Here is a 24,922-nt window from a genome sequence, read left to right as displayed (position 1 = left end):
CTCGCAGCAACGCCGGCGTCAACCCTGCAACACTCTTGTGGAAGAAAGAATAGGATTGATGGAGGGAGGTCTTTGGATGTATTGTGTGTATGTGGGAATTTACATGGCTCTAGTGCAGTGCCCCCTTGAAAACATGCCTGTTCAGAACTGACTGGATGCATGACCTGTGGTGTTGCAGCTCATACAAGGAGCTTCACACCTAACACTGTTTCATTGAGTCCTCAGAGTCCTCCCCTGTCATGACATTATTGCTTTAGTCACCCAAGTCCCAGCAACACATGGTTAGAAAAGTCTGAAGTTTATTTATATTTAACTTAGCACGTGTTTAAATTGCAAAACATTTGACAAAAGCACTCTCTTGGTTCCCTGGCAATACTATCACCAAGTGTGAAGTAGTATGATGCATGTAAGTGAGGGATGTGTATTAGTACGTGTGCAGTGCGGCATTCAGTGTGCACATGGCTGTGTCGCCTACCGGACACTTGAGCCCTTCGAGCACTGACTTTCAGTGCGAAGGGCGCCAGACCGACAAAACCAGCAGAATTCAGTTCACTGAAAGTACCCGGATGGCGCACTGCAAACGGTCAAAAAATGCAATGTAAAACAATGGACAGTACTCGCACTAAACGGGCGCCATCTTGGCTACGTAGTGGAAGAGGAGGAGCCCTTTCCAACAGCTTTTGATTTATTCATTCATATCCTCCTGCCATGATTGTGGAGGTGTTGCAGTTTCCACATGAAGTGGAGAAAGAGGGAAACAAGAGACAAAAAGAGGGCAAGAAGTGCGTTCATTTTGTCAGTTTTAGTTTCGTGGGTGTCGCGAGCAAATTTGCGTCCGTCACTTCCGTCAAGTCGTTAACGTAAGTGTTTCATTTGATACAGCGCTTATCAGCGACGGAGTGCACGACAGATGTTAGTGCACTGTATTGTAGTGCACTGTATTGCAGTGTACTTTGTAAAGTGTTCAGTAATAGACACAGTCCCTGTCTCTCGCCTTCATTACAGTATGTGCTGTTCCATGTAGGGCAGTAATACTGTCAAACAGTTCCCTAGGGCATTGAGACAGAAAAGAGCTGCTTTTTAAAGTTACATTTACCTCTTAGCACTCTATTTTGTTTTATTGAAATACTCAAATACAGTGACTTCTTACATTCCAGCAGTGTGGGGGAGATACATAATTTAAATTTTAATGGATGAAAGTAGTGCCTTTCCACTGAGTTGCTCTTTGCAGACCTGACAAAGAGCCATGACGGGGTTGTCAGGAGAGTCTAACAAGTAAAGCTGAATATGCTAACACAATCTTGGAATCTGTCTGCGGCGTTCACTTCTTGTTCTTCACCTTTTACGCATTATGCTGTTAAAACGTCATTACTAGGGTTGCATAATTTCAACGTTGATTAATAATTTTGTCTATGAAATGCCATGAACAAACAGTTATGTTTCAAATGACATGAATACCCAAATGTATTCACTTTATGAAATAGAGAAAAAGCAGCCAGTCCTCATTTTAGGAACTAGTAATTTTTCAGATTATTAATCATCTAATTATTTCAGCAAAGTTTTTTGTTATCAACAGTATTTTACAACCCTCCATTCTGCCTGTTACGACGCATATTCATTTCGGCATATTTGACTATCCCAATCCTGTCATCCAGATGGAGATAAAGGTTGTCCCCTTTATGTCAGCTGCAATGTCTCTTACCACTGTAACTATGACACCAGCAACATGGACTGTTGTCTCAAAACAGCTTTTTGTCGCCCAAGTGGGAAGCCTTTGAAGCGCCACACTGTGTTGTGACCAAAGCGAAGCCATAGTGTGTGTGCTGCCTAACACCTGTCAGACAGAGATCTGGGTTTTGTTGTGCCTCCCCAAAACGTCCTCTCACACAGACCTCCTCCTCAGAATTGCTTTTCAATTCTTTTTTTAAGTTGGTAAATAGGACCAGACGGAAGGCAGCATGTGGCAAAGAGCTGTCCTTGTTGTCGTTTGATTTCATCAGTGTTGTTGTTCTGACAAAAGCCAGCAGTTTTAACTTTTTTCGACATAGTATCCGTTGACTTTTTTCTGACGTTCTTTGACATACAAGGACCTTTTTCAACATGCTATACGATTACTTGTTTTTAGACTTTTCTCTGACATTCTATGACTTTTGTTGTTTTGAACATACCATATTATGACTTTTTTCAACATGCTATGACTTTTTTAAATATTTTTTTTTGACAGAGCAAAAGCCGGCACAGTTGGCGTAGATTAGTGTCACTATCATTTCATAAACGAAAACCAAAAGTATACAACATCTGTGCCGTTACAGTGAGTGGTCAAACAAGTCGCATTTTAAACCTACCAATACTGGATTTGTTCAAGTGTGGACTACGCTCTGGTGCTTCTGGTTCAATATATTTTATTGTATTATAAAATTAGGGCTAGGCAGATTAATGTGATAATTTAGCAATAATATGGCAATCCTTTAACGGCGTTAACTATTTGATCATGCCTTAACTGCATGTTTTTTTTTTCCATATTTCTTTTTTTTTCTTTTTTTTGCATTGGGAGGGTTTTTGCGCTTTAAATCTCTCCAGACGGTGTAGTTCAGACCTGGGGTCGTACGGCTCTCTCGGTCCGGCCCGCGTGAGGTCAATCAAACATGAAACATACATAAATAAGATAAACGCCATGAACGCATTACTATGGCACTGCTTTTACTTTGAAGACGATTTATGTAGGTGCGCGTCGGAAAAAAAAGTCAAAAAGCTCCTGACCACTATGGCAGAGCACTTTAAGTCAGGATCACTTCTGGATCTTTACTCTTCTCTCAAAAAGGAGAACTTTCCTCACATCACAAGATTTTCAGTTCACTTGTTCAAGCCAACACAGACTGGACTTTTCTCACTGAGGAAGAAAAACTGAACTGAACTGGAAAACATGAAAAGCACTTATTGCTTTTGTATAAAGTGAATCAATTGCTGGTCTTTAACATCTTTAAGGTAAGCAACAGACTGAACATGGACCAAAGAAGGAGTGGTTTGTCCCTCACAGTGACCCTTACTACTGAACAGTACCTGTTCAGAAAAAAAAGAAAACAGATTTATAAACTATATATGTATGTATGATAACTTGTTGTTGCTCCAGTGAGCCTGTTATATTGTTCTGATAACATTACTTTAAAATAAAAGCGTGCAATACACTAGTTTTTACTTAATTATTGAATTTGGCGCATAATACGATTAATTGCAGAAAAATCATGCGATTTATCAGTTAATTTTTTTAACTTTGCTCAACCTTATATAAAATCTAATTTTTAACAACTGCAGATGTTTTTGTTATCAAAATACATAAATCTTCAACCACAGTTTTCTCATATTTTCAGTCCCGTCAGCTTCCATAATCCTTTTTTAAAAATCTTTATTAAATGCCTTTTTATCAACCCATGGTAGAAGCACTCCTCTTTCTGTACAGATTATTAGGAGATACACATCCTTTCATGTCCATCAGTGTGGCATTGTTTTGCTTTTAATGGCATCGTGGTCAACTTTGAAGGAGATCATTATCAATTGAACATGCTGGCAAGGTGGGAAAATGTAATTATCATTTCAATAACAAGGAAATGGATTCCCTGTACTCTCTCTTTCTACTTATTATTTAAAAATACAGGCACTCAGATAGAAATGTGTGCATCTTTAATAATGTTTCCTTTTGTATCCTGGCAAGCTTCCCTGTTACGTCTACTTCAAGGCTTCAAAAGTGCAATTTGGTGCAAAGAAAAAGGCGCCATCATTTCACCTTCACTCCAATCTAAATTTAATAAGCACTTATAAAACTTTTTAAAAAAAAGCCAACTTCTAATTAATAACATTGCAGGAATACACACAATTCAACCAAACTGCAGAAACTCTGATCAAAATACCACTGTGGGTTTGCTCCACTAAGCGGGGACTCTTCCCTTCTTCGTTTTGATACTTTAAAAAAAAAAAGTGTTTGAACTAAGTCTTATATGGCAGAAACAGACCTGCACAGGAATCACACCAGGGTGGTGGAGCTGCTAACCTGCACACTGTACTCCCAACAAATCAATCTCCTGCATGGTGCAGTCAGGCTATCAGAGTGCACACGGGCAATGGATGTGATGTATTATTGACACGCCCTCGGTACAGCACTACTCCTTCGTTCTCTGGACTAACTTTAGTGACTTACTATTGCCTCTCAAGGAACAAGTATTACCAGAAAGTACGGGCCAGACCTTGACGATAAATATCTCTGCCACACAATGAATTGACATATTAACATCAAAATGTCTTACTTCTTCCGTTTCTTTTGATAATGTTAGTTAATTTTTAAAAAAGCGTTCTGCCCAGGTCTTACACGTTACACCTTTTTTAAATGCAGTAACACACTAAAATTATCACCGCGTGATATGGACTTTCAGATAGTATCAGCAAAGTCATTATTCTGTGATTACCGCCTTATTTGCTCACCAAAAGTGACTCTCCAGATTCCCCTGCCCAGGCTTGAGGGACGGCTGAGCGTTTGACTGACAGCTGGTAAATGATGTCATTAGCTTCCCTTTTAAGTAAATGAAGCAGCGGCGAGCTGGCGACAGTCGATTGGTCAGAGAAGGAAGAAGGTAATTTGTTACTGCGATGATGGATGGTGGGGCTACTCCAAGAAGAAGGAACTGCCCAACTGTCCTGTTTGAGGAGAGACAGAGAGGAGGAGGAGAGTGAGGGTGGAGTAGTATGGCAGGCGAGTCGGAGTGGCCAGCTCTTCATTACGTGTACGAGACGGCTCATGGGACAGCGGTTAATTACTTTTCATGACACTTGCTCTGCTGTCTAACTGTTCCTTCAAAGAGCTACAGGAAAGAATGATGGCCTGTTGTCTGGAGGAGATTACGTAGCGTAAGAGGGAATATAGAGAGAGACTGAAATTTGGGTGGACAAGATGCAGTAGAATTGATTAATATTGCATCAGCAGCTAAGACAATGAACAGTTCTGCACTTGGATCACCTGGAGTGCAGCCAAGATGCAGTACAAAACTGAGCCTTAAGGGTGCCCTGCAAAGCTTGTTCCTGCGCTGATGTCATCTCACCTCTACCAAGGTGCTCTATGAGCGATCAGGCGATGAAAAAAAATGGATGAACATGAAATATTCATAATGCCCCTCCGCCCTGTTGTGAACGGTCCATGTGTTCGTGTTAAATGTGATGAATATTCTTGGTGTTAATTAGCATGAGTGCAGCCACATGGGCCAACAGAATTGTTTTCCTTCCGAGGACATGACTGCAAACAAGGCATAATAATGAACATTCCCCTGAGACGTCTCTGCTGAAACACCAGGGCTGGATGGCAGTCAGTCTCCAGAGAGCAGGAGGTTGCTGGAAAGCGATCTGCGTCAAAAAGCTCATAAAACATTATTTCGTGGCACAATTTTGGTGTTTTGGGGTTCCTCAAATGGATATCAAAGCTCATTCTTTGTTCTACACTTTCCTTTATTTTACATGGCTTCTTGAGGAAACATGTTCCTTGTCGACACACTGACAGACCATTCATAATTGTAATGGGGAAATAAATTAGTTTGAGGCTTAATTATCAGGATTATATGAGTGTGTATGTATGAGAATGAAGTTGTGATTAAAAGTAGTGGAATGATGAATCTCTCGTAGCATGATTGCAAGCTGTGGCTTCATCATTTGTCTGCTCATTTTTCACCTCTAGCAGCAGCAGCAGGAGGAGGTGAGACTGAGGCTGAAAGGCCGGTCCTGCAGGTTGTGAATCTGCTGATAGCCGGACACCTGCTTCTCCCGTGACAATGTGACATTCACATCACAGGGAGAATACAGAAAACAGCCCTCCGTGGAGACAAAACCATCAGAGTTAACTTAAATATATTTCAAGCTGTTTTGGCTGAGGGAGGAATGGACAGCTCTCTTTATGGATGGATGAACCGAAGGAAAGATGGGAAGGGACGGACCCAAATGAATGAAAAATAAAAAATAGTCCTCTTCAAAGTGGAGGGAATATGTCAACCCTCGCCCTCTAGTGGTTAGTCAGTCATCCGTGTCCATTGCACCGTGGTTTCCAAATGATTTTATGAGGTTAATATTCTGCACACTGGAATTTAAACAGAAACGATCATGATCTTTTGTCTTTCTCTTTCAAAGGGGATTTGAAGGATGTACTTGTGCTGAGTCACTGATGTTCTGCATTCATTTTTATGCCGGTCAGGTTTGGATCACATGTAACAGGACCTCATGTCCTGAGTCTGAGCTTTACAGGTTAATTTAAGATTCAAGGTTCAAGATTGTTATTGTCATATGGACAGTTACAGCTCCGTACAATGAAAATTGTACTTTTTGAAACTTAGGTTAAAATCAGACTACACTGGGTCAAAAAAGACTCTGCAAGCAATTCTTGATTCTAATAGTTTGTCATATCTGGTCACTAATATGTACTAAAGCTGATTTTATAGCTCCCGTGTGCCAAAAAGCCACATGCCTGCTTCTCTGAATACTTCTTCAGTTGACCCAACCGTCCTATTTTATGTTGCCGTCGTCGTGCATTAATTTTTTTTCATGTCAATTTGTTGCCCATGTTACTGCCTCTGAACATATTTGCATTCCAAAGGATAATTTGTGGTAAATGTTATATTTCTCTGTATTTTTTATGGTGGGAGTGTTAACCTTTATCAGATAACAAGTTACAAATGGGTTAATCTATTTTCGTGGCACGCTCACTGTACAGCAGCAGTATCTCAAAAGGGGACTTTGAGCCCAAACCAATTCTTAAAGCCTTTTTTACACAGAGAATGCCATGTTGATTCAAGAGGATTATCCTCGATCGCCTTTGCTTTTTAGTGCCGTTTGTTGATTGATGTTGTTCATAATTAATTTTTGGAAGCTCAATTCATCTATTTGTAATGCTTTCACCGCTAGCTTAATCTGACTAGTGAGAGTTCAGAGGTTGGCTAGTTGATGAGTAATCGCCTAAACTTAAACGGCAAGAACAATATTACATAAGACTGTGTTTGGCATCTTAGCTCACTGGGTTTTGGTGCAGTTGAGGAGCCCAGCTGAAACAGAAGAATACAGAAAAAGAGAACACGCTATAAGGAAAGACCAAAATCTTCTCCGTACGTATAAACACACAATACTCATCCTCACCTAAAACTCTGTTTAACTAGGCACGCAGAGAAATGCAATCGAGTAAAATCAAAGAGAGCGGAAGGGAAGAGCAAGTCTATTTCTCTCTGTCACCTCGGTATGATGTGATCCAGTGAATCAGCATCTGCAGGCCCGGAGGTGGCTGCTAACAAGGCTGATCCGTAATCGGGGCTGCTTGTCACGTCTACCGTCGCATCTCCTGCAGTAATTCAAACAGCGCTGCTCAAACTTGCTTGAGAAATATCATGAAGCCAAGTGAAGTTTATTTTTCATAGCCAAATATCACATATAGTGCATCAGCAGGCCCACATCGATCAAAGCTCTGTGGCTACTCTCGGTTTTGAGGGCGAACCACTGGTGCAGGTGATATTCTTCAGCACATTAGGAATGATGTTTGCTCTCTTGTGTGTGGGCTGAATATCTGAACGAGTAAATACTATTATATTAGTGCTCAAATTCTAATGAAGCAGACTGCAAATCAGATTGTAAGAGTGCAAAGCTACATGGAGGCAGCTTAGGACTCATTTCTGGAAGCGCAAGTGTGTGGGCAGAAGGATAAGGAGGTTTTATCCTTTTGATAAGAATTATTGCTTTATTAATTGCGTAAAAATCGGGCGGTTTGATTCCATTTCACATCTTAGTGCATTTAAGCACTGTTTAGTTGAGGCCCTTGGTTTTGTTTGGTCACATCAAGTGTTCAGGGCTCATGAGCTAAACTATGAAAGCAATATAGTGCAAGTATGACTGGATCATAAAAAGTCCAAATGTATGAATCATTTTTACTATTTACCATAACTGCATATTACTTATTGAACCAATTTATTGAGAGAATGATATGTTGTCATGTTCATTTTCACTTGATAACCTCTGTTTTCTAATTGTATTCCTTTTTTATTTCCGTAAACATAAGATAAGAAACATACATAAAACTTCAGGCTGATTGTGGTTTGGCAGTTGAGAGGATTGATATTGTTTGTTTATTGCTGATGATTTGATATTTTATTTGAGTCTTCTGTGTGCACAGTTTAATTATCTTTGGACAGCGATGCATAAACTGCAGGCAAATTAATTTAGACGTAGAAGTATTTTTTCCTTTTTGTATTGCTACCTCAGTTGATCACAAAGACCCCTGAAGTGGGATTGATGACTTGGAACCCCACTCATGTCATGCTTCTGCAGCCGCAGCCAGACTAATGGTATTAGCTAGCCGGGGAATGAAAGGCAAGTTCTGTCATGCATTTCACTGATTCATGATACTGAGCCTAACAGTTGACTAGCCACTGTCAAATTATTATTCTTAGCCCTTTTCCTCCTGAAGCTCAGTGCACCAAACTGGATTATAGGCTCAAATTCTGAGGAAAAAAAAGAAGAATCCTGTTGGGAACTGAACAGGAGTTTATATGCTCCCCTGCCCCCTGTAATGGGGATGGGGTTAGTTTTAACTCCCTGCCTCTACTGACACACACACACACACACACACACACACACACACACACACACACACACACACACACACACACACACACACACACACTCTCTCTCTGTTTCTACACCCTGTGTGGATCTTGCATCCATGATGATCTCACCATGCCCTCCTCTGCCTCTTCTCTCCTCTGCAGGTAATGCAAGTGGTGAGGGAGCAGATCATGCGAGCGCTGACTCTCAAGCCTAATTCCCTGGACCAGTTCAAGAGTCGCCTGCAGAACCTGAGCTACACAGAGATCCTGAAGATACGCCAGTCCGAAAGGATGAATCAGGAAGACTTCCAGTCCCGCCCCATCCTGTGAGTCAAGCCATCAATGACGAGTATGATGAAGACACATTTGTCAAACGGTTGTATTGTTTGCCTGAAGTCTTCCACAAAAGGTTGTTGGGAAGTGAAGATGGCAACAAATTGCTGAAGTTATTGTAAATAGCTTTAGCTGTATTAATTTTTACTGTAGGTCTGACAACTTTGTTCAGTAAAAGAAAAAGTGAGACATTTCCTGTAGAGTTCAAGGAACTTCTCAGCGATATTCTCTTCTCCTCAACTACCTAAACAAATCTTAATACTCAAAGGACAATTTACATCTACAAAAAAGTGTTGTGATCATTAATACGCTTGTAATTATATTTTTTCACCTTTTCCATTTGGCAACCAAATGCCAGCTACTGACATAAAGCAAGTTGCTTTTGTGCTGTCCTCATGATTGAAATAAGCATTAGATTAAAATTGTCTGCAAATAGCATTCCCAGTGAATAGTCCATTAGCGACCCTCAAGCTCACAAAGCATGGAGTCTGTAATAGATCATTCATTGACTGATCATGGTTGCAAGGCCTGTAATGGAGAACATTGTTTTGTCCTGCCTGTATTTAATGGAGTAGCTAGCACTATTGGAAATTTGCCTCACACAGAGAGCTCGTCCCTCTGAGCAGTTATCAATGCTGAGCCGACCGCTTATTGAATCGATATTGGAAGGGTAGAGACCAAACTTTTAACCAGCCAATTGATCCTTTTGTAGAAGGAACAGAATAACAAAAGCACAGGGATTTGCGAAAAAAAATACCCTAAAAGGATTTAATTATCTTATTCACATTTTGAATTATGTAACAAACACCATTTAATGCGTATAACACACTGTAATACCTGTATTTACTAGGAACTACGAGATTATAGCAGAATGCAACAAGTCCACACCCGGTCAGGCTGAAATAGATGCCTGAAATGCAAAAGCACATTTAAACATTTGATAACATGTGACTACAGACAGTATGTGATGCTTTCCAACAGTGAGAGTCTCTCTTTAACAACAAGAGACTATCCAAGGTTGGAATTTTCCTCTAATCAATACAGCACAGGCATGACTTGCAAACATAATGAGAAGAGCATGTCAGACTGCAGTCAAAGGAGCTCAGTATTGCTTTCTGCTATCAATTAATGTAGAGAATGACTTTGGACATCAACAGAAGGTTAAGAAGAGCTATGATGGCATCGAATCAAAGCTGTGTCTCTTGTAGAGCATCGTTTTGTCTTATATTTCATGTTGAATCTTTGAGGTATTGCTGCTTTAATTAGTGTAATGCGGTTCTTTTGTGATGCAAGTAAATAAAAATGCACTAAAAAATTAATCGACACCACATAAATTCATGCAGCAGGTCAACTCAGAACTGCTGAGGATACACTTCTGAGGAAATACTAATACACAACTTGGTTGTAATGCAGTCCCCAGAAAATTAGGATGAAAAGTGGTTATAATGTAATTCATTATTGATTTACTGCTCCACTTGTGCATACATGTTTGACTGACATACTGGTGTAGGCACTGTACATTTCTACAAAGCTGGAACTTGTTGTTTTGCCTCACTTATTTAATAATTAACCTGATATCAACCAGAGTGCTTCCTATAGCGCTTTACCAGAACCACACCTTAGCCCTTTAATTCGATTGTCTGTGACTTTCTGCATTTGCTGGAAATAATCAGATCAAATTCAACATGGCGCTTCTTCCTAAAAGGGGAAAGCCGCCAAACCATCTGACAGTCTCAGCTCAGTCTCCTGTGTCTGGCTCAGTTAAAAGAATAGCTCGAGAGGCAGTAAAGCCGAGCCATCATCATCCGTCCTACCTGCAATGAGCCACACCTTTCCCCCCAGCTGCTTCTTTAAAGACGCCAGAGTGAAGGTCCGACTACCGATCAATTTAACGACTGGAGTCACTGATGAGGCAAACGCACAAGACTGCCACGGGGAGACAGATGAAGGGAGATGAGGGTGAATGAGCCCGAGGAAGAAAAGGAAGAGAAAAAAAATTAAAAAATGTGATCAAGAACAACAGCAAAGAGAAATACAAGGAAATTATTGTAATGTAATTCTTTTATGTGACTAAAAAAAGCTGAAATCTCTAACCAAAGGAAAAGAATAAAAGGTAAATTGTAAGAGAAAAAACTTGACTATAATGATGAGAAATCAAGATGGGGAGCAGCAGTGCTGCTTGGAAGGATAATATAAATAATGTATGTTGACTAGTGTTGTGTGCTCCACATTCATATGCAACACAGACACATGCATGTAGAAGCATGAAACAAGGACAGCAAGAGCTAAGGCAGCACAGATTCAGCCTTTTGTGATGCTCCATGACATACTTCCAAATGTGTGAACATGTTTATGCATGTGTGGAAGTATATCTGTGTATCTGGCATTCTGTGTTCCTTACTGACGGTCGTAATCCAGGGGATTGAGATAAATACTGCATGCTGCCAGAAAACCTGGGAAATGTAAAAACAAGTCACTTCCAGATCTCGGAGCATCGTGTACCACTGTCGCCCTGCTTTCCACATCTGGAACGATGTGGTTTATAGAATTTAGATATTCCTCTTAAACCAATAACATGTTTATTTTCTGTTCCTCTAAAGGGAGCTGAGAGAGAAGATCCAGCCCGAGATCATGGAGTTGATCAAACAGCAGAGGCTCAACAGGTTGTGTGATGGAACCTGTTTCAGGAAAATCAGTAGTCGCAGGAGGCAAGGTGAGACACCGAGCACTCTCATGCATCCACACATGTATAAAAAACATGCATACATCCACAGATCATAACCACACAGGCATGGGAATTCACATCTCCCTCTCTTTTTGCTCCTACATGCAAAAAAAATGCAAACATACAATCTAAAAGCAGGGTGAACACATATTAATTTAATGAAGTAGTTATAAAAGAGCCGATAAAAAATAAAAAATGAAAACCCAGTGACAGACCCAGGTTGTAAGTTGCAGAAACAAACAAAAAAACTGAAAAGGAATGGAGTGCAAAAAAGGATTTGAAGAGATGTTTCAGGACAGATGTGCAGGTGGAAAGCATCGCCCAGATCGAGTATCTGATGGTCTTCACTGCGTGTGGTCGACTGATTTATGCTAGCCTGGCTTTTACTCCGCAACATGCTGTGAGTAGTCTCATATTACCATTTCATGGCTGTTACTTTGGAGATCCTTGTCAAATGAATGGAGGACATGTGCATATGAACGCTTCAGCACACATACTGAACACAGAAATAAAAGAATTAGCCATTCAGGAGCGGTACACCCGCACACAGCCGTACAAAAGCAGTTCAGGAGCCTCACTGAATTTAATATGGCAAACTAGCCAGTTGGGTCACACCGGCTTTAATCTGACTGGAGGGGAGTCGTCTGCCTGCTCCAAGCTAGCAGTAGCTAGCTTTGCCGCTGAGAACTCTTGATGGCGTCGAGGACATGCTGTTTCTCAACAACACGATCCTTTTTTATTTGGTTTGTTTGTATTGTTTTCATTGTGCATATGTGACTATATTATTTACCCCTCCATGTGCTTCTTTGTGCCCTCACTCTCATCTCACTTTGCTCCACCCTTACTCGTCTATCCTTCTCTCCCTCTCCTCTCTGAGCCTTTGTTCTCATGCAGGTACTTAAACGCAGTATATCTACGCATTGAGTGTGAAGAGCACTTTGTTTTGCAAACTTTAGACGACCTGAACAAGAATAAAAGAATCCCTTCTGCCAGTTTAATTTTCATATGCGGTTTATATAACATGATTGGTGTCTTTTTTTTCTTGTCGTTTGGACTCAGACAAACTTCAACAATACTTCTTAATCAACGTTTCCGAACTTTTTACATGCAATTAATGTGCTGCCCTCCTCCTTCCCTCTCTTCTTCTTCCACTTCCACCTCTATTTCACCATCTTGTATGAATTCTCAAAGTTCTCTAGCCTGCAGGAACTCAAGCACCTTTATCAAATATTAATTTGACCGACTTCAGTGCAGATGACTCTTCACTCTACCTTTTCAAAGTGCAGCTCTGCCCATTAGAGGGGTGCTTCTCTCTAAAAGCTCAAGTTGATGGTCTTTTGAGGCTTGGAAGAAAAAGTGTTACCTGTGCAGTCTTTTAAGTGCAGCTTACTGACGGCTAACTTGCGGCTCAGGAGAGTTTGCCTTGTACAAATGCTGCACTAAAGCAAAAATAAACTTGGATATTTGGCCCGATTCCGAACAAACATGTTGTTCACTCATATTCTAGCAGCTGAATCGGATAAATATAGTTTGAAAGATCACAGAATGAAATTCAATCCAAGATAGAAATACAGTGTCTTGCAGTCAAAGGAAGAACATATGCGCCTGTGTGCAGACACACATCAGTTAAGCTGAACAGCTGATGGCGTCTCCTCCCAAAACACTTTTGTCCTCACAGCCGCTGCACACATCTCTATGCACTCCCCATGGGCACGGCACCAGCCTGGCAAAGCCAACTGTCTATTTTCAGCAACTAGGATTTGGACTGTGCCACCCATGCAGACGCCAGTCAGACCTCCCCAGTCTGTGCCCACTCCCTGCCAGCTCAGCTCGGTGCCCACCTTGGCAGGAAACCACTAAGGAACACCAGACAGGCCGCACAGGCCGAAGCTACACTTTACAGACACAGCTGGTAGTTACTGCTGGAGAATCACACATCACCAAGAGAAAAACACACGAAACCCATCTTCACTAACTATCGTGCCATTAACTAAACCAAGATTTAAGGATATTATAATACAATATATTTTAAGTACTTTCTGGTTTTCTACTTTTTGTTACACCAACAATTTTTAAATTAAATTATCTGTCATTGACGCTTCCTTTTGGTATTTTTTGTCTTCCTGTTAAAAGAAATAAAGTTTCATCAGGTTGTAGTTAATGATTCACAGAGAAAGAAACGCTGGATGTCCTTGTCCTGTGATCTTGAGTTCAGTGTGTGGATTGTTGTTGAATCCTTATTAAGATGATGAAGGCCAGCCATCTGTATTGTTGCCCATCAAGATCCCTCCCTCATGCACAGCATCATGGCCCATCTGTGGATTTTCCTCAAGGCTGTTTTCTTTTTTTTTTCGGTCACAGATTTTTTGCCATGCTAATTTTCACTCCCGTTGATGACTCATGCAATCCCATATGATGTCTTATGCCAGCCGCTGAATTCATAACTCCCGTCCTCTCTTCCTCCCCTCTTATTCTCCTCTGTCTTCCTTTGTCCTCTGTTTTTCTCAGATAAGTTTTGGTATTGCCGTCTGTCTCCGAACCATAAAGTCCTGCACTATGGAGATTTGGAAGAGAGCCCTCAGGGTGAAGTGCCCCACGACTCTTTACAAGAGAAACGTGAGTGTCAATTGAAATTATTGATAGTCTTTACCTGCTATTGTGACACCATATGTATTTTTAATGCAGTTTACAATATTGATTGAAATATATGTATTTTCTCCAAGACAGCAGTTTCTATCCTCTCTGATAGAATACATAGCCCCAAAATATATAGTGTCATTAACACGGCTGGCTTTACAGCTACAGTCACTAACTGTGACACAGCCACCATGTTGAGCATCGGCCATTCAACAGAGCAAACCTTTTCATTTTACAGCTCAACAGTATACTAAAACGTGTTTCTGAAAACATCAGAGAACAGAAATAAGCAATACAGGAACACAGTCTGAGTCATATTTGATCAGCGCTGCCTCGTTGGTTTGATTGGCGTTCACAAGCTTTACAAGCAGTGATTTACAGTTGCTTTAGAGACTCCTTGGCTCTGATAGGTTGTTTTCCTTTGGGTGCCATATAGTTCATATGTCTCTGCGTCAGCGACAGCTGTGGCCGGAGGCATCATGTTTTGGTACAGACGGCAGGCCGATCGGTCCATTCTTGTGAACGCAAAATCTCAGGAACAACTTTACGGATTATTTTTAACAGTAGATCAGTGTTAACATCAGTTTTACTTGCAATGACAGATCTGATGAGAATTTAAACTTTTAATCACTTGAATAATCCAACAGCCCATCTGGGATGACACAGTTGTAACAACAATGTTGTTGATGATGTTGTTGTTGTTAACTCATTTCTGTCCTCTCTGCAGTGCCTGTGGCTGATATCAAAGCTGTTATCACCGGCAAAGACTGTCCTCACATGAAGGAGAAGGGAGCCCTGAAGCAAAACAAGGTGTGTGTGTGTGTGTGTGTGTGTGTGTGTGTGTGTGTGTGTGTGTGTGTGTGTGTGTGTGTGTGTGTGTTTGTGTGCACATGTGTGTGGGGGTGGGTGGGTGTGTATCCAGGCGAGCGAACGTATTTCTCTGTGCGTGAGAGTTGCATAACATGATGTCAGTTACGTAATTTAGCTTTGAGAAATAACACAATAACTTGTGTTTCAATGCTCAGCAAAGAAAGACGTTTCGATCATTGTGGAGAAAGAAATTACAGAATAATTCTTCAACTGAAGACACGAATCACAGAAGAGCCGCTAAAAACATGCCGCCTTCTTTTCTTTGCTGTTTAATTTTGAAAGTAACACATCGGCCTGCCCTTTGCAGTGCCTTGTCCTGGATGAAAGAGCCATCTTGTCTGTGTACACATCAGCCTTTTGTCTTCTGTACTTTGCCTCTGCAAACCTTCGCCTCCACCCGCGAGACTCTGATATATTGGATCTCGGATAAATAGCCTTGAAGACAAAGCAGCACACCTCCTCCCTGCTTTGTCTCCTTTATTACCCTGTCGATAAGCGCACCTTGTCTAGGGGAATGACCTAAGGGGGGTCTGCGGGCCGTCTCGCATGCCCCAGCCTTGTGAATGAGAACACAAGCACGACTCGTTATTCGCTGTTATAAGTTCAGCCAAAGTCACCTCGATGCGCTCCAAGGCATAGCTGGCATGTGGATCATTTGTGGGACAACCAGACAGAGATGAGAGGGTGAGGTGGCCAGTCATGTTTTTGTAATTATTCTGTACACATATACACCTATGAGTATGTACTCTGGGACATTTTTGCTTTGCTAAATAACGGGCATGCCTTGAGGCGCAGTTGGCGTCTGAAACAAACAAGCGCACCAACCTGGAAGTGCAGGTTGCTTGTGGTCTGAGTGGCTTTTTGTATCTCATCACTGACACACATCTTCAAGTATGTACTGGACATGCATTTAAAAGGAGAACCATGGAAATGACTGGAGGATGTGTGATAAGTGTGGCTGATCACATGTTCTGCTGTGTTTATTAATGGTTAAGAAATTTACAATGGGTCTGATTTGTGTAAGAGAGTCCTCTAAAGAGCAGGTGCAGAACTGTGCATCTATTTAGTATCAATTGAGGTCAGGGAATAGAAGATTTAATTAATCAGTCATTAGTGGAAAACTCAATAATGGCAGAGAAAGCACTGCAAGAGAGGGCTGCACTTGTTAAGCTTATTTTAAAAAAAACAGCTAAAAAAGAGCATTGATAAATGAGCACAATGTTACACCAAATAAAGTGCGTTGTGGGCATAAACTGGAGCTGCTAATAAGGCTGTTAATGCACCATACGGTTAAGGCACTTACACTTATTTCATTTGGCTGCAGTTGTCATGTGACTCTATGGAGACGCCAGCCGCTTCAGCATCATCGACGTCCTACTACACCTTATTTGATTGTAGCCGAGCTCGCAGCTCAGTTCTCAGGGAGACGATGTCGTCCAGATATCTCTGATTACATGGATTGTCAAGAAAGTTTGTATGGATATCCATGGTTCATATATACAACCTCACAGAGCTGGCAGCATCATTGTATACTCTTTTATGATGAGGTTTTTTCATCCTTATAACTTCATTTAAGGTTTGGAAAACTCTCAGTTTTGGTATTTATAAACTTTTCAATGGATGAAAGGATTATACTGAGAAATAACGTTCCAAGTGTTTTTATTACTGAAGTTTGGTTATAGTATTCTATGTAAGTATTTCTGTCATCTTCATTAAATCTTTACTTTTCTGAGCCTCCTGATCTGAAACAAATCCCACCACTGAACTACATATTTTAGGCTCTGACTGTGAGATTACCTGCTATTTAGGAAATCACATGCTAATTTCACACAGATTGCAAGCAAGCATTGAATAAATTGCTTTCATGGACACAAATGTGTCTCTCGGTGTTCTTGTTTCATTGTCTACAGTAGACCGCAGTGGACAGCATATCATATCACATCATAGTCCAAACCTGCCCAGGCATTTTTCAATATCTAGTATCTGAGGGCATCACATGTATGTTTCTACCTCTGTGATGCTCGATGAGTTGATGTGCTGCTGATGTAATAAATGGTGACAAGTTGTGTTGAGGAGAGGGAGATTGCACTTGTATGGCAGCATTGTGGTTTAAATCTCACCTGTTCTTCTTTTTTTGTCTCTTCATCCCACATTCTCTGTTCTGTCTCTGCACCATTTTCTCTTCCTAACGTCCCTCTCTGCCTTTCACTCTGTCCTCTCTCCAGGAGGTGCTAGAGCTGGCCTTCTCTGTCCTCTATGAGTCGGACGAGTATTTAAACTTTATTGCTCCTGACAAGCATGAGGTAAGCCAACACAGTCAACACCCTGCGGCTGTTGACTGTGTCAGACAGAACGAACACAAAGAAAAAGTTCATTTTTTTGTATAAGAGTGCATCAGCAAGTGCATGTCCGATACATACTGGATAATATCACTTTACCGTATTTAAGTGGTTAATTTAACACAAATGTAAACACATGAATGTTGTTATAGAACAATTCATGGCTCTACAATAATACCTCTGCATGCTCAAAACCCATCATCACACACGACCTGTGAACTTTTTGGAGAGGAAAGTGCAGTATATTCAGAGATTAATATGAACAGTGGACCATGTGTGTGCATTCACCTCAGAAATGTAAAGACGAACACTTAATACAGCTTTAAGCATTCAGAGATATTGCAAATGGGATTGATATGCACAAAACACTTATCATTTGTGTGAAAAGGATTTGATATTTCCATTTGACTCTTCTCATTGATTTGCTGCATTGTCCGTAACGGCGTTAAACACTAAGAGACATTCAAATCTTAGCTAATCATGGTAAACAAATGTATATTGCTGGCTGTGTATGTCATCATATCACCCAAACCTATTGATATCGTGCTTGGATTTACAACATTACTTTTATTATCTAAATTGACTTGATACCTTTACAAAACTATAATCATATATTGACAATAGTCTTATATTTTCATATCATTAACTTCTCAGGATAATTTATGGCAGAAACTTGTAATACATGTTCTTGTTTTAAACAGAGAAGTTTGTATTTAGGACCAGAGAGAAAAAGGTGTCCCCGCTCTGAATCTCCTGAGTTTGCTTCTTTTATGGCTGCGTGTCTCTGCACCAGGTCGTGGATTTGGAAATATTTAGTTTGTTAGTTACGACGACAGAGTCCTTCTAATAGTACTGTTTTACATGAATTTAACTTTGGCTCCATCTCTGTCTCTGCAGTACTGCGTGTGGACAGATGGTCTGAACGCCCTCCTCGGTAAGGAGATGACCAGCGACTACACCAAATCTGACATGGACACCCTGCTCTCCATGGAGATGAAGCTCCGGCTCTTGGATCTGGAGAACATCCAGATCCCCGAAGCCCCGCCCCCGATTCCCAAAGAACCGAGCAACTATGACTTTGTCTACGACTGTAACTAGACGGACAACCCCGCGAGCCCGAACCCAAACCTACCCAGCACCTACTGTACTCCCTGGACCAATTCCCTTTTCTTATAAACTGGAACAAAACAAATAAAACCATTTAATGTAATAAAAAAAAATTAAAAAAGAAGAAAAAAAAAGAACTGTGACTGAATGAAAAAGGATTTATTGAACTCTTTTCTTCTTGCTTCTTGCTAGACTTCTATAAGAGAGAAAACAGTGCATATTAATAGGCTCGCTGCACTTGAGGAGAGTCGGGTTTGATGCACAGTCATCAGGTCGCCATGGAGAAGACAAACCAGGAAGTATTTGTTTTGCCTGTCGTTGGTCGTCAAGCTGTCTTTTTCCTCACTCTCCTCCTGCATCCGATGTTTTAAAACATTCACTTCTTCTTCTCGAGGGAAGGCACCTGCAGTCCTTACGCTTGAAGATTGTGGTAGACAAATGTTTAGGACTCGATCTTCCTTGTCGTCCTTTTTTATGTTGACTTTATTATTTTTCCTCAGGGCTTCTTTGGAGGGAGGGATGATGGTTGTGTAGTTCAGGATCAGGGAGCAGTGGGGTTTGTGTTTTGTTGTCATCTTTCCAGCAGTATTTCCTGTCACATTCTCACTAACAGTATTTGTGGCAGCTAAATGTTTTCCAAGAGGCTGAAAGGAGGGTTGAAGAAATACTTTATGAAATCGTCTCTAATATCTGCTCTGTTCTGCTCCACATGTACTGAAGACTGTTAGAATAAGTCACTCCTTAAAATAAAGGCACTGTACTTTCGTAAAAACATTTTCTTTTAAATAGTCAAATGTTCATGTTACAATCCCAGTGCTGCTTATTGCATATTGTACACAACTACAGAGTGGCTTTGCCAAAAACACCGTAAAAGCACCACCATTGTGAAAAACATATAAACACACTCGTCTCTCCCGCATTTGAGTCTCTCGTTGTAATGACTGCTGTACTCAACATTCCTAAGCAATATTTAAGCTGTTTGTTTTGTTTATCATCATGTTTAAGATGGTCATAATTTAGGGATTTTAAAATTGTGAATCTGCCTAGTAGTTTGTATTACAAAGAGGATTTTAGTGTTTTGGTCAAGGCGAAGTTGTCTTTTTTTCTGTGTTCAGGACTATATGGCCTCAAAATTGAAAGTTGATGTACTTTTTTAATTTAAAAACAGATCATGGTTATTTCTAGTATGATTTATATGTTTTCCCCTTCCTATTTAATACCGCCAGATGTTTTTCTTTAGGATTTTTCAAAGCCCCTCAAAACTGCTGTTTACATTAAAGATTTAAGAACTGTAACTCCTTCTTCCTTCGGTTCCTGTCTTTATTTATAAACCACATTCACAATACACAATACAATATTACACAATATTGAGTCATTTGCGCTGATTCAGTACTCAAACAGAGTTGTGTGGACAGACTATCTTTTAACAGTTGAGTAACAGATGGTTAAGATTTTTAATTATCTTACAGGCAATTTTGTTTTCACAGAAAATCAATTAAAACATAATTAGTTAACTGAATTCAACCATCCCCCATGCTTTTCCAAGCAAGTTGACTATGTCATTGGCTTTGGGAAACTGTGGCAGAATGTGCCATAAAGGATGTGTTAAAATCTTACACACTTCTTGTGTCTATACTAATTTAACACATGTTGAGATGTATCCTGATTATGACGCAACACTCAGCTGACTCCTTTCAACACGGAGTAGCGCCTCAACTCCAAATTCCCTCTTGATGTCTGAAAGGCTTTTTTGTAGAGCAGGCATCCCCAAATGAATCCCCAAAAGGACAATTTAATTGGCAGAATAATAATAATAAAGATACCAGTCTAAGCAGCGTCCTTCAGGACCGATGTTGTCGGTGCTCAGACCAAAACTACACATTGTAGACTGCGCTTCAATTATTTTTGTTCATTGTTTACAGTAAAACAAGTTTACAAAAATATACTACATTAGATGACACAATTTCTCTGCCATCCCATCGACTCCAGGTTCATATCCTTGTGTCCCACTTGCACATTCTGCAGGTGGCCTCTGATCTGCATCCAGAGCAATATGAAACGCAGCACTGCCTCAACAGACTTACCAGTGTTTCATGAAAACGCAGAGTTCGGCTCTGTTGCGTCTCTTTCAGAGCTGTCATTTCTGAAACACTTCTTGAGGCATGTATTCAGGCTTTAAGGACCAACGTCATTTCAAAACTTTCATCACAGCTAAATTGACTTTGCGCAGATCTCTCCTTTTTAGCTGATGTTACATTTTCTACATGTTTAAGGGCAGAAAATGCTATTTGAAAAGAAGATATTTGGACTCGTCCAGAGAATGTGCTGACATCTCAACTCTACACTTAATGAAGCAGTATCTGGATGCCAAACTCAAATTGTACTCGGATCAATCACTGCAAAAGCAGTCCTTAAACATGTATCTGTGGAAATAAATCTGTAAAACCTCATTGATTTGATGACCCAGAATGAGAAAAAAGCTGCCTTTGTTTTTCTGCTAAATATTTTAGCTGTGTGTGTGTGTGTGTGTGTGTGTGTGTGTGTGTGTGTGTGTGTGTGTGTGTGTGTGTGTGTGTGTGTGTGTGTGTGTGTGTGTGTGTGTGTGCGTGCGCGTGTGCCTCTTTGGGTTTGGGTGCCTGAGTTTTCCCATTACATGCCCGGCTGTCTCAGATGATATTTATTTCCCTGCACGGCTTGTAGCAGGTGACACCATTTCCTGCTTGACGGCTCTATCTTCTACCCAACCCAAGAACCTCCGCTGAGCTCCGTCTTCAGGGGAACATTGTTCACTCACCAATGGCTACTGATGCCCGTGTGTTCATTAGAAATGGAAGTCAGTTTCTAACAGCATCTGTCTCACACTCTCTTGGGCAAAGTAGAAAACACTCTCTCTTTACTACCACCCAGTCTTTGACACACTCGTCCATCTCTCACACCGCATGCAGGCATGTCGACAGTCACAGTTCAATGGCTCCTCTCCTTAGGGGACGCTGTGGTATGTTGCGCACCGAGCAGAGCCAGTCTGTGAATGTGCTTACTCATTGGAGCTGATGAAACTGTTAGGCACTCATAAGCAAGATAGAATAGGAAAAACAACAGTGACAAAGGAAGAGGAATTCTGAGTCTGAGAAAATCAGAACAATGTGGGATAATATCAAAATATATTTTCTAAATATGAGTATGTCGACCCCCAAGATATCAAATAATGGAAACAGTGTGTATTTGAAATGTACAGGAGTACTAAAAGCCACATACAATTTGAAATACCAAACCTGAACTGCAAATATATGTGAAAAGAGGAAAAGTCTTGAATATCATTTCAAAATATTGCCGAAAACTGGAAATGCAACTGCGAGACACTCCCAGTAACGTAACACTTGTCTCACAAGAAAATTGAGGCTAAACATGTTTGATAAAAACTATTGTAAGTATCAACTAACATTTATTTATCATAAACAGTGTCAGACTGATTTTGAGTTAACCAGTATATAAATGACTGCTAGAGGCAAAGTAGTTGTTTTTATTTACTTACCATATCTTGATGCCGTACTGGTTGCCAGGTGCGTACGTCTCAATCCACACTCGCCCGTCAACGACAGGAGAGAAAGGGACTTGGCTGGCCTCATTACAAGTTCTCGGAGACTTCACGCAGAGTGTGACAGTCGCCCAAAGGCTCAGCCAGCAGGGTGCTGCTCCGCTCCTCATCCAGCAGGACACACTCATCAAATCAGATTAGCATGAACTGATCATATGGGCATGCATTCTTCCACAGCAGGCGCTCAGAAAGGTTGGCAGGTCGTCCAGACACACCCGCCTTCTGCCTTCTTCAGTGTTCCTCTCATGGCTGTTTTCCTGCCTCCATATCTACATCATACTATTATTAGACTTGAGGTCAGAAAGCTTGTGAACATTTAAAGATTGTATGCTGCAGCTTCACAGTAGTCGGCTTAAGGGTGCAACTAATACAAACAAAGAAGCTATACTTGCTATTTCTCGTCTTTTACTATCGACTTCCATAGTTCAGTTGTTTCCTGCGGGTGTTATTGACAAAATGTCGTCTTACTGGAGTAAATAACAAATGTAATGGTGCCCAAGTAGCAGCTAAAGACGCAGATAGATAGAACAAATGTGTGAGAGCTATTCTAAGTTTTCCTGCTCATCATTTGTATTGACTTATTTTCTCAGCTGGTTCTCTCTCCGTCTCATTACTGGAGACATTTGTCCAATGTGGACTCATCAGGGGCCGCAGGGAGAAGCTCTGCTACACTGACGTTATCGATTACTGGAGGGACGGATCCATATTGCTTGTAGGACTTTATTATTCACCTGGCCCGAGAGCAACACTCTTCAGTCAGTGTGGAGACAGACGGAGGCTGGTGCAGTATTTCTGACGTCAATGTGATGAACACCTCCAAGTGCAGAGCAGAACGTTATGGATCAATAACTCAGATTTAGACCACAGATACATAGATGTTTGTGTCTTTTTTAATCCAAATAAAATAAAAAAAAGTGACTCAGGAAAGGCTCTGAAAACCTCAATAGGTGTGTCACTATGAACAATGTGGTCATTCAAAAACATAACATTTTCCAAAGTTGGAATAGATTTGGTTATTTTACATGACAGATTTCTGTTTGTTTTGTCGGGTCTCTTTTTGCTGGCTGGAGGTGGTTGGTGCTTCGTTGGAAAAAGGTGATGTCCCAAACGTCCAATCAGAGTTCAGTAACATTTGAATCAAAATCTGACAACAGATTAGGGATTGTTTGCTATTGTCCAGGCCACCATATATCACATTTGATCAGACTCCCCCTATTAATGCCTGATGAACCAGATTAGCTGAGGTTTTTGGGGGTTTTGAACTTGTTTTTAATGTTGGCATTTAGCTTTCTTTTCCTTAAATCCACCACACACATGTGAATTTGGGGCCCATTCACCTTTCCTGTGGTGTAGAAATAATAAATTCAAGCAAATATTCGAGGCATCGGGTGGTTAAACCTCTCACCTTGCTGCACTGATGGAGAACTTCAACACTCTGTTGCTTGTGGTTACAGATGCAAAGGAGCACACCTTGATTTACAACAGCCTGTGAAACTTTCTGCTGATCCCTGCCTAACATTGAAATGATAATTAGGTGAGTACTACTAACTCAATATAATTAGGCATTGAGTTAGTAGGTACATTTCCAGAAGAGGCCGATGAGCAGTGTCTGTGCCGGCTCCTGCAGCTGCAGCACCCGGGGCTCTGGGCCGGGATTAGCGGGGCGAGATGATTGCATTAACCCAGACAAAGATCATCCCAGCAGAGTGGAAAACTGTGATTTAGATAAACGGATACAACTCTGAAATTGATTTCCATGTCCACCCCAACAGTTACTTAATCTCGTCTATCTCGGTAATGAATCTGAAAGTCTTATCTTCGCTGGCGGTTGTGTGGTGATTGATTGAAGAGGCTGCTGCTGTCAGTCAGCGTTTACAAGAGTTAGACAAGCACACCTTGACTAATGCGTTTCTAATGGGCAGCAAGAGGAGGAGTCCGCCAACATGCATGAGAAAAACTGTTGTAGATTAAAGGAAATCACGTTGAGTTGTATCACCAATTGACAAACAGGCACGAGCTCGTCTCTTTTCTCTTCCTATGCTTGACCTTGGAAACAGCAGCAGGTGTTTTCTTCCATTCCGGCTTAAAAACTGTGGTTATAAATGAATTATTGACCTTGTAAATTCTTTAAGTTTGAATAAGATGTCAAAAAAGTACATAAACAATGTAAACTGGAAAAATACTTTATCCAGAACTTGTTTGTCTTCTAATTATGTAGGCCTCTGAACAATGCCGTCTGTATTTCTGAAATGGGTTACTTTCTTTGCACCGTTTTCTGTCAGAAACACCTGTCAAGAAGAAACAAAACCTAATAGAGCTGAAACAGTTCCAAAGTCACCTGTCATCTGCGTCTCTCACTCATTTTTGTTTTGTACTTATATATTTAAGTCAAACCCCAACTGCATTGTCCTTTTTTATGTGCTCGTTATATCACTAAACCACCTTCATCTCTTCCCACACAAATGCACATCAGTAACTTTGGTTCTATTTCTGGTAAAAAGCAGTCGCAGCAAGTGAACATGTCATACTCAAGTCTTTTGTTTTCCTCTGCGTCGCTCAGGATCTAATTCTGGTGAAGGTTGACACCTCTTGATGTTGTAAAATGGACGGGTACTTTGTTGTAAATCGTAGCCCATGAATCACTCTGGGTTTAAAGCGCAAGAGCGCCGCTGAGGAGGGGACGGTGATAAAGAGGAGACAA

General features: G+C 40.9%; 1 protein-coding gene across 4 annotated transcripts in view; it reads left to right on the top strand.

Moving 5' to 3' along the window:
* The window catches only part of elmo1 (engulfment and cell motility 1 (ced-12 homolog, C. elegans)), a 91,635-nt gene extending 71,729 nt beyond the window's left edge, over positions 1-19,906 (top strand). For all 4 annotated transcript variants that reach the window (XM_068575434.1, XM_068575432.1, XM_068575433.1 and 1 more), the window contains 6 exons: positions 8,778-8,941; positions 11,549-11,661; positions 14,182-14,289; positions 15,038-15,120; positions 17,406-17,483; positions 18,417-19,906. In XM_068575434.1, coding sequence (XP_068431535.1) covers positions 8,778-8,941; positions 11,549-11,661; positions 14,182-14,289; positions 15,038-15,120; positions 17,406-17,483; positions 18,417-18,617 — 747 coding nt within the window. In that variant the 3' untranslated portion in view covers positions 18,618-19,906. The remainder of the gene's footprint in view (positions 1-8,777; positions 8,942-11,548; positions 11,662-14,181; positions 14,290-15,037; positions 15,121-17,405; positions 17,484-18,416) is intronic.
* Positions 19,907-24,922: the final 5,016 nt, after the last annotated feature.

The sequence above is a fragment of the Clinocottus analis genome, unplaced genomic scaffold, assembly GCF_023055335.1.
Source record: "Clinocottus analis isolate CAN_PGR_092001 unplaced genomic scaffold, fCliAna1.0.p SCAF_14, whole genome shotgun sequence".
NCBI classification, from domain to species: domain Eukaryota; kingdom Metazoa; phylum Chordata; class Actinopteri; order Perciformes; family Cottidae; genus Clinocottus; species Clinocottus analis.
This window is presented reverse-complemented; position numbering and strand designations above follow the sequence as displayed.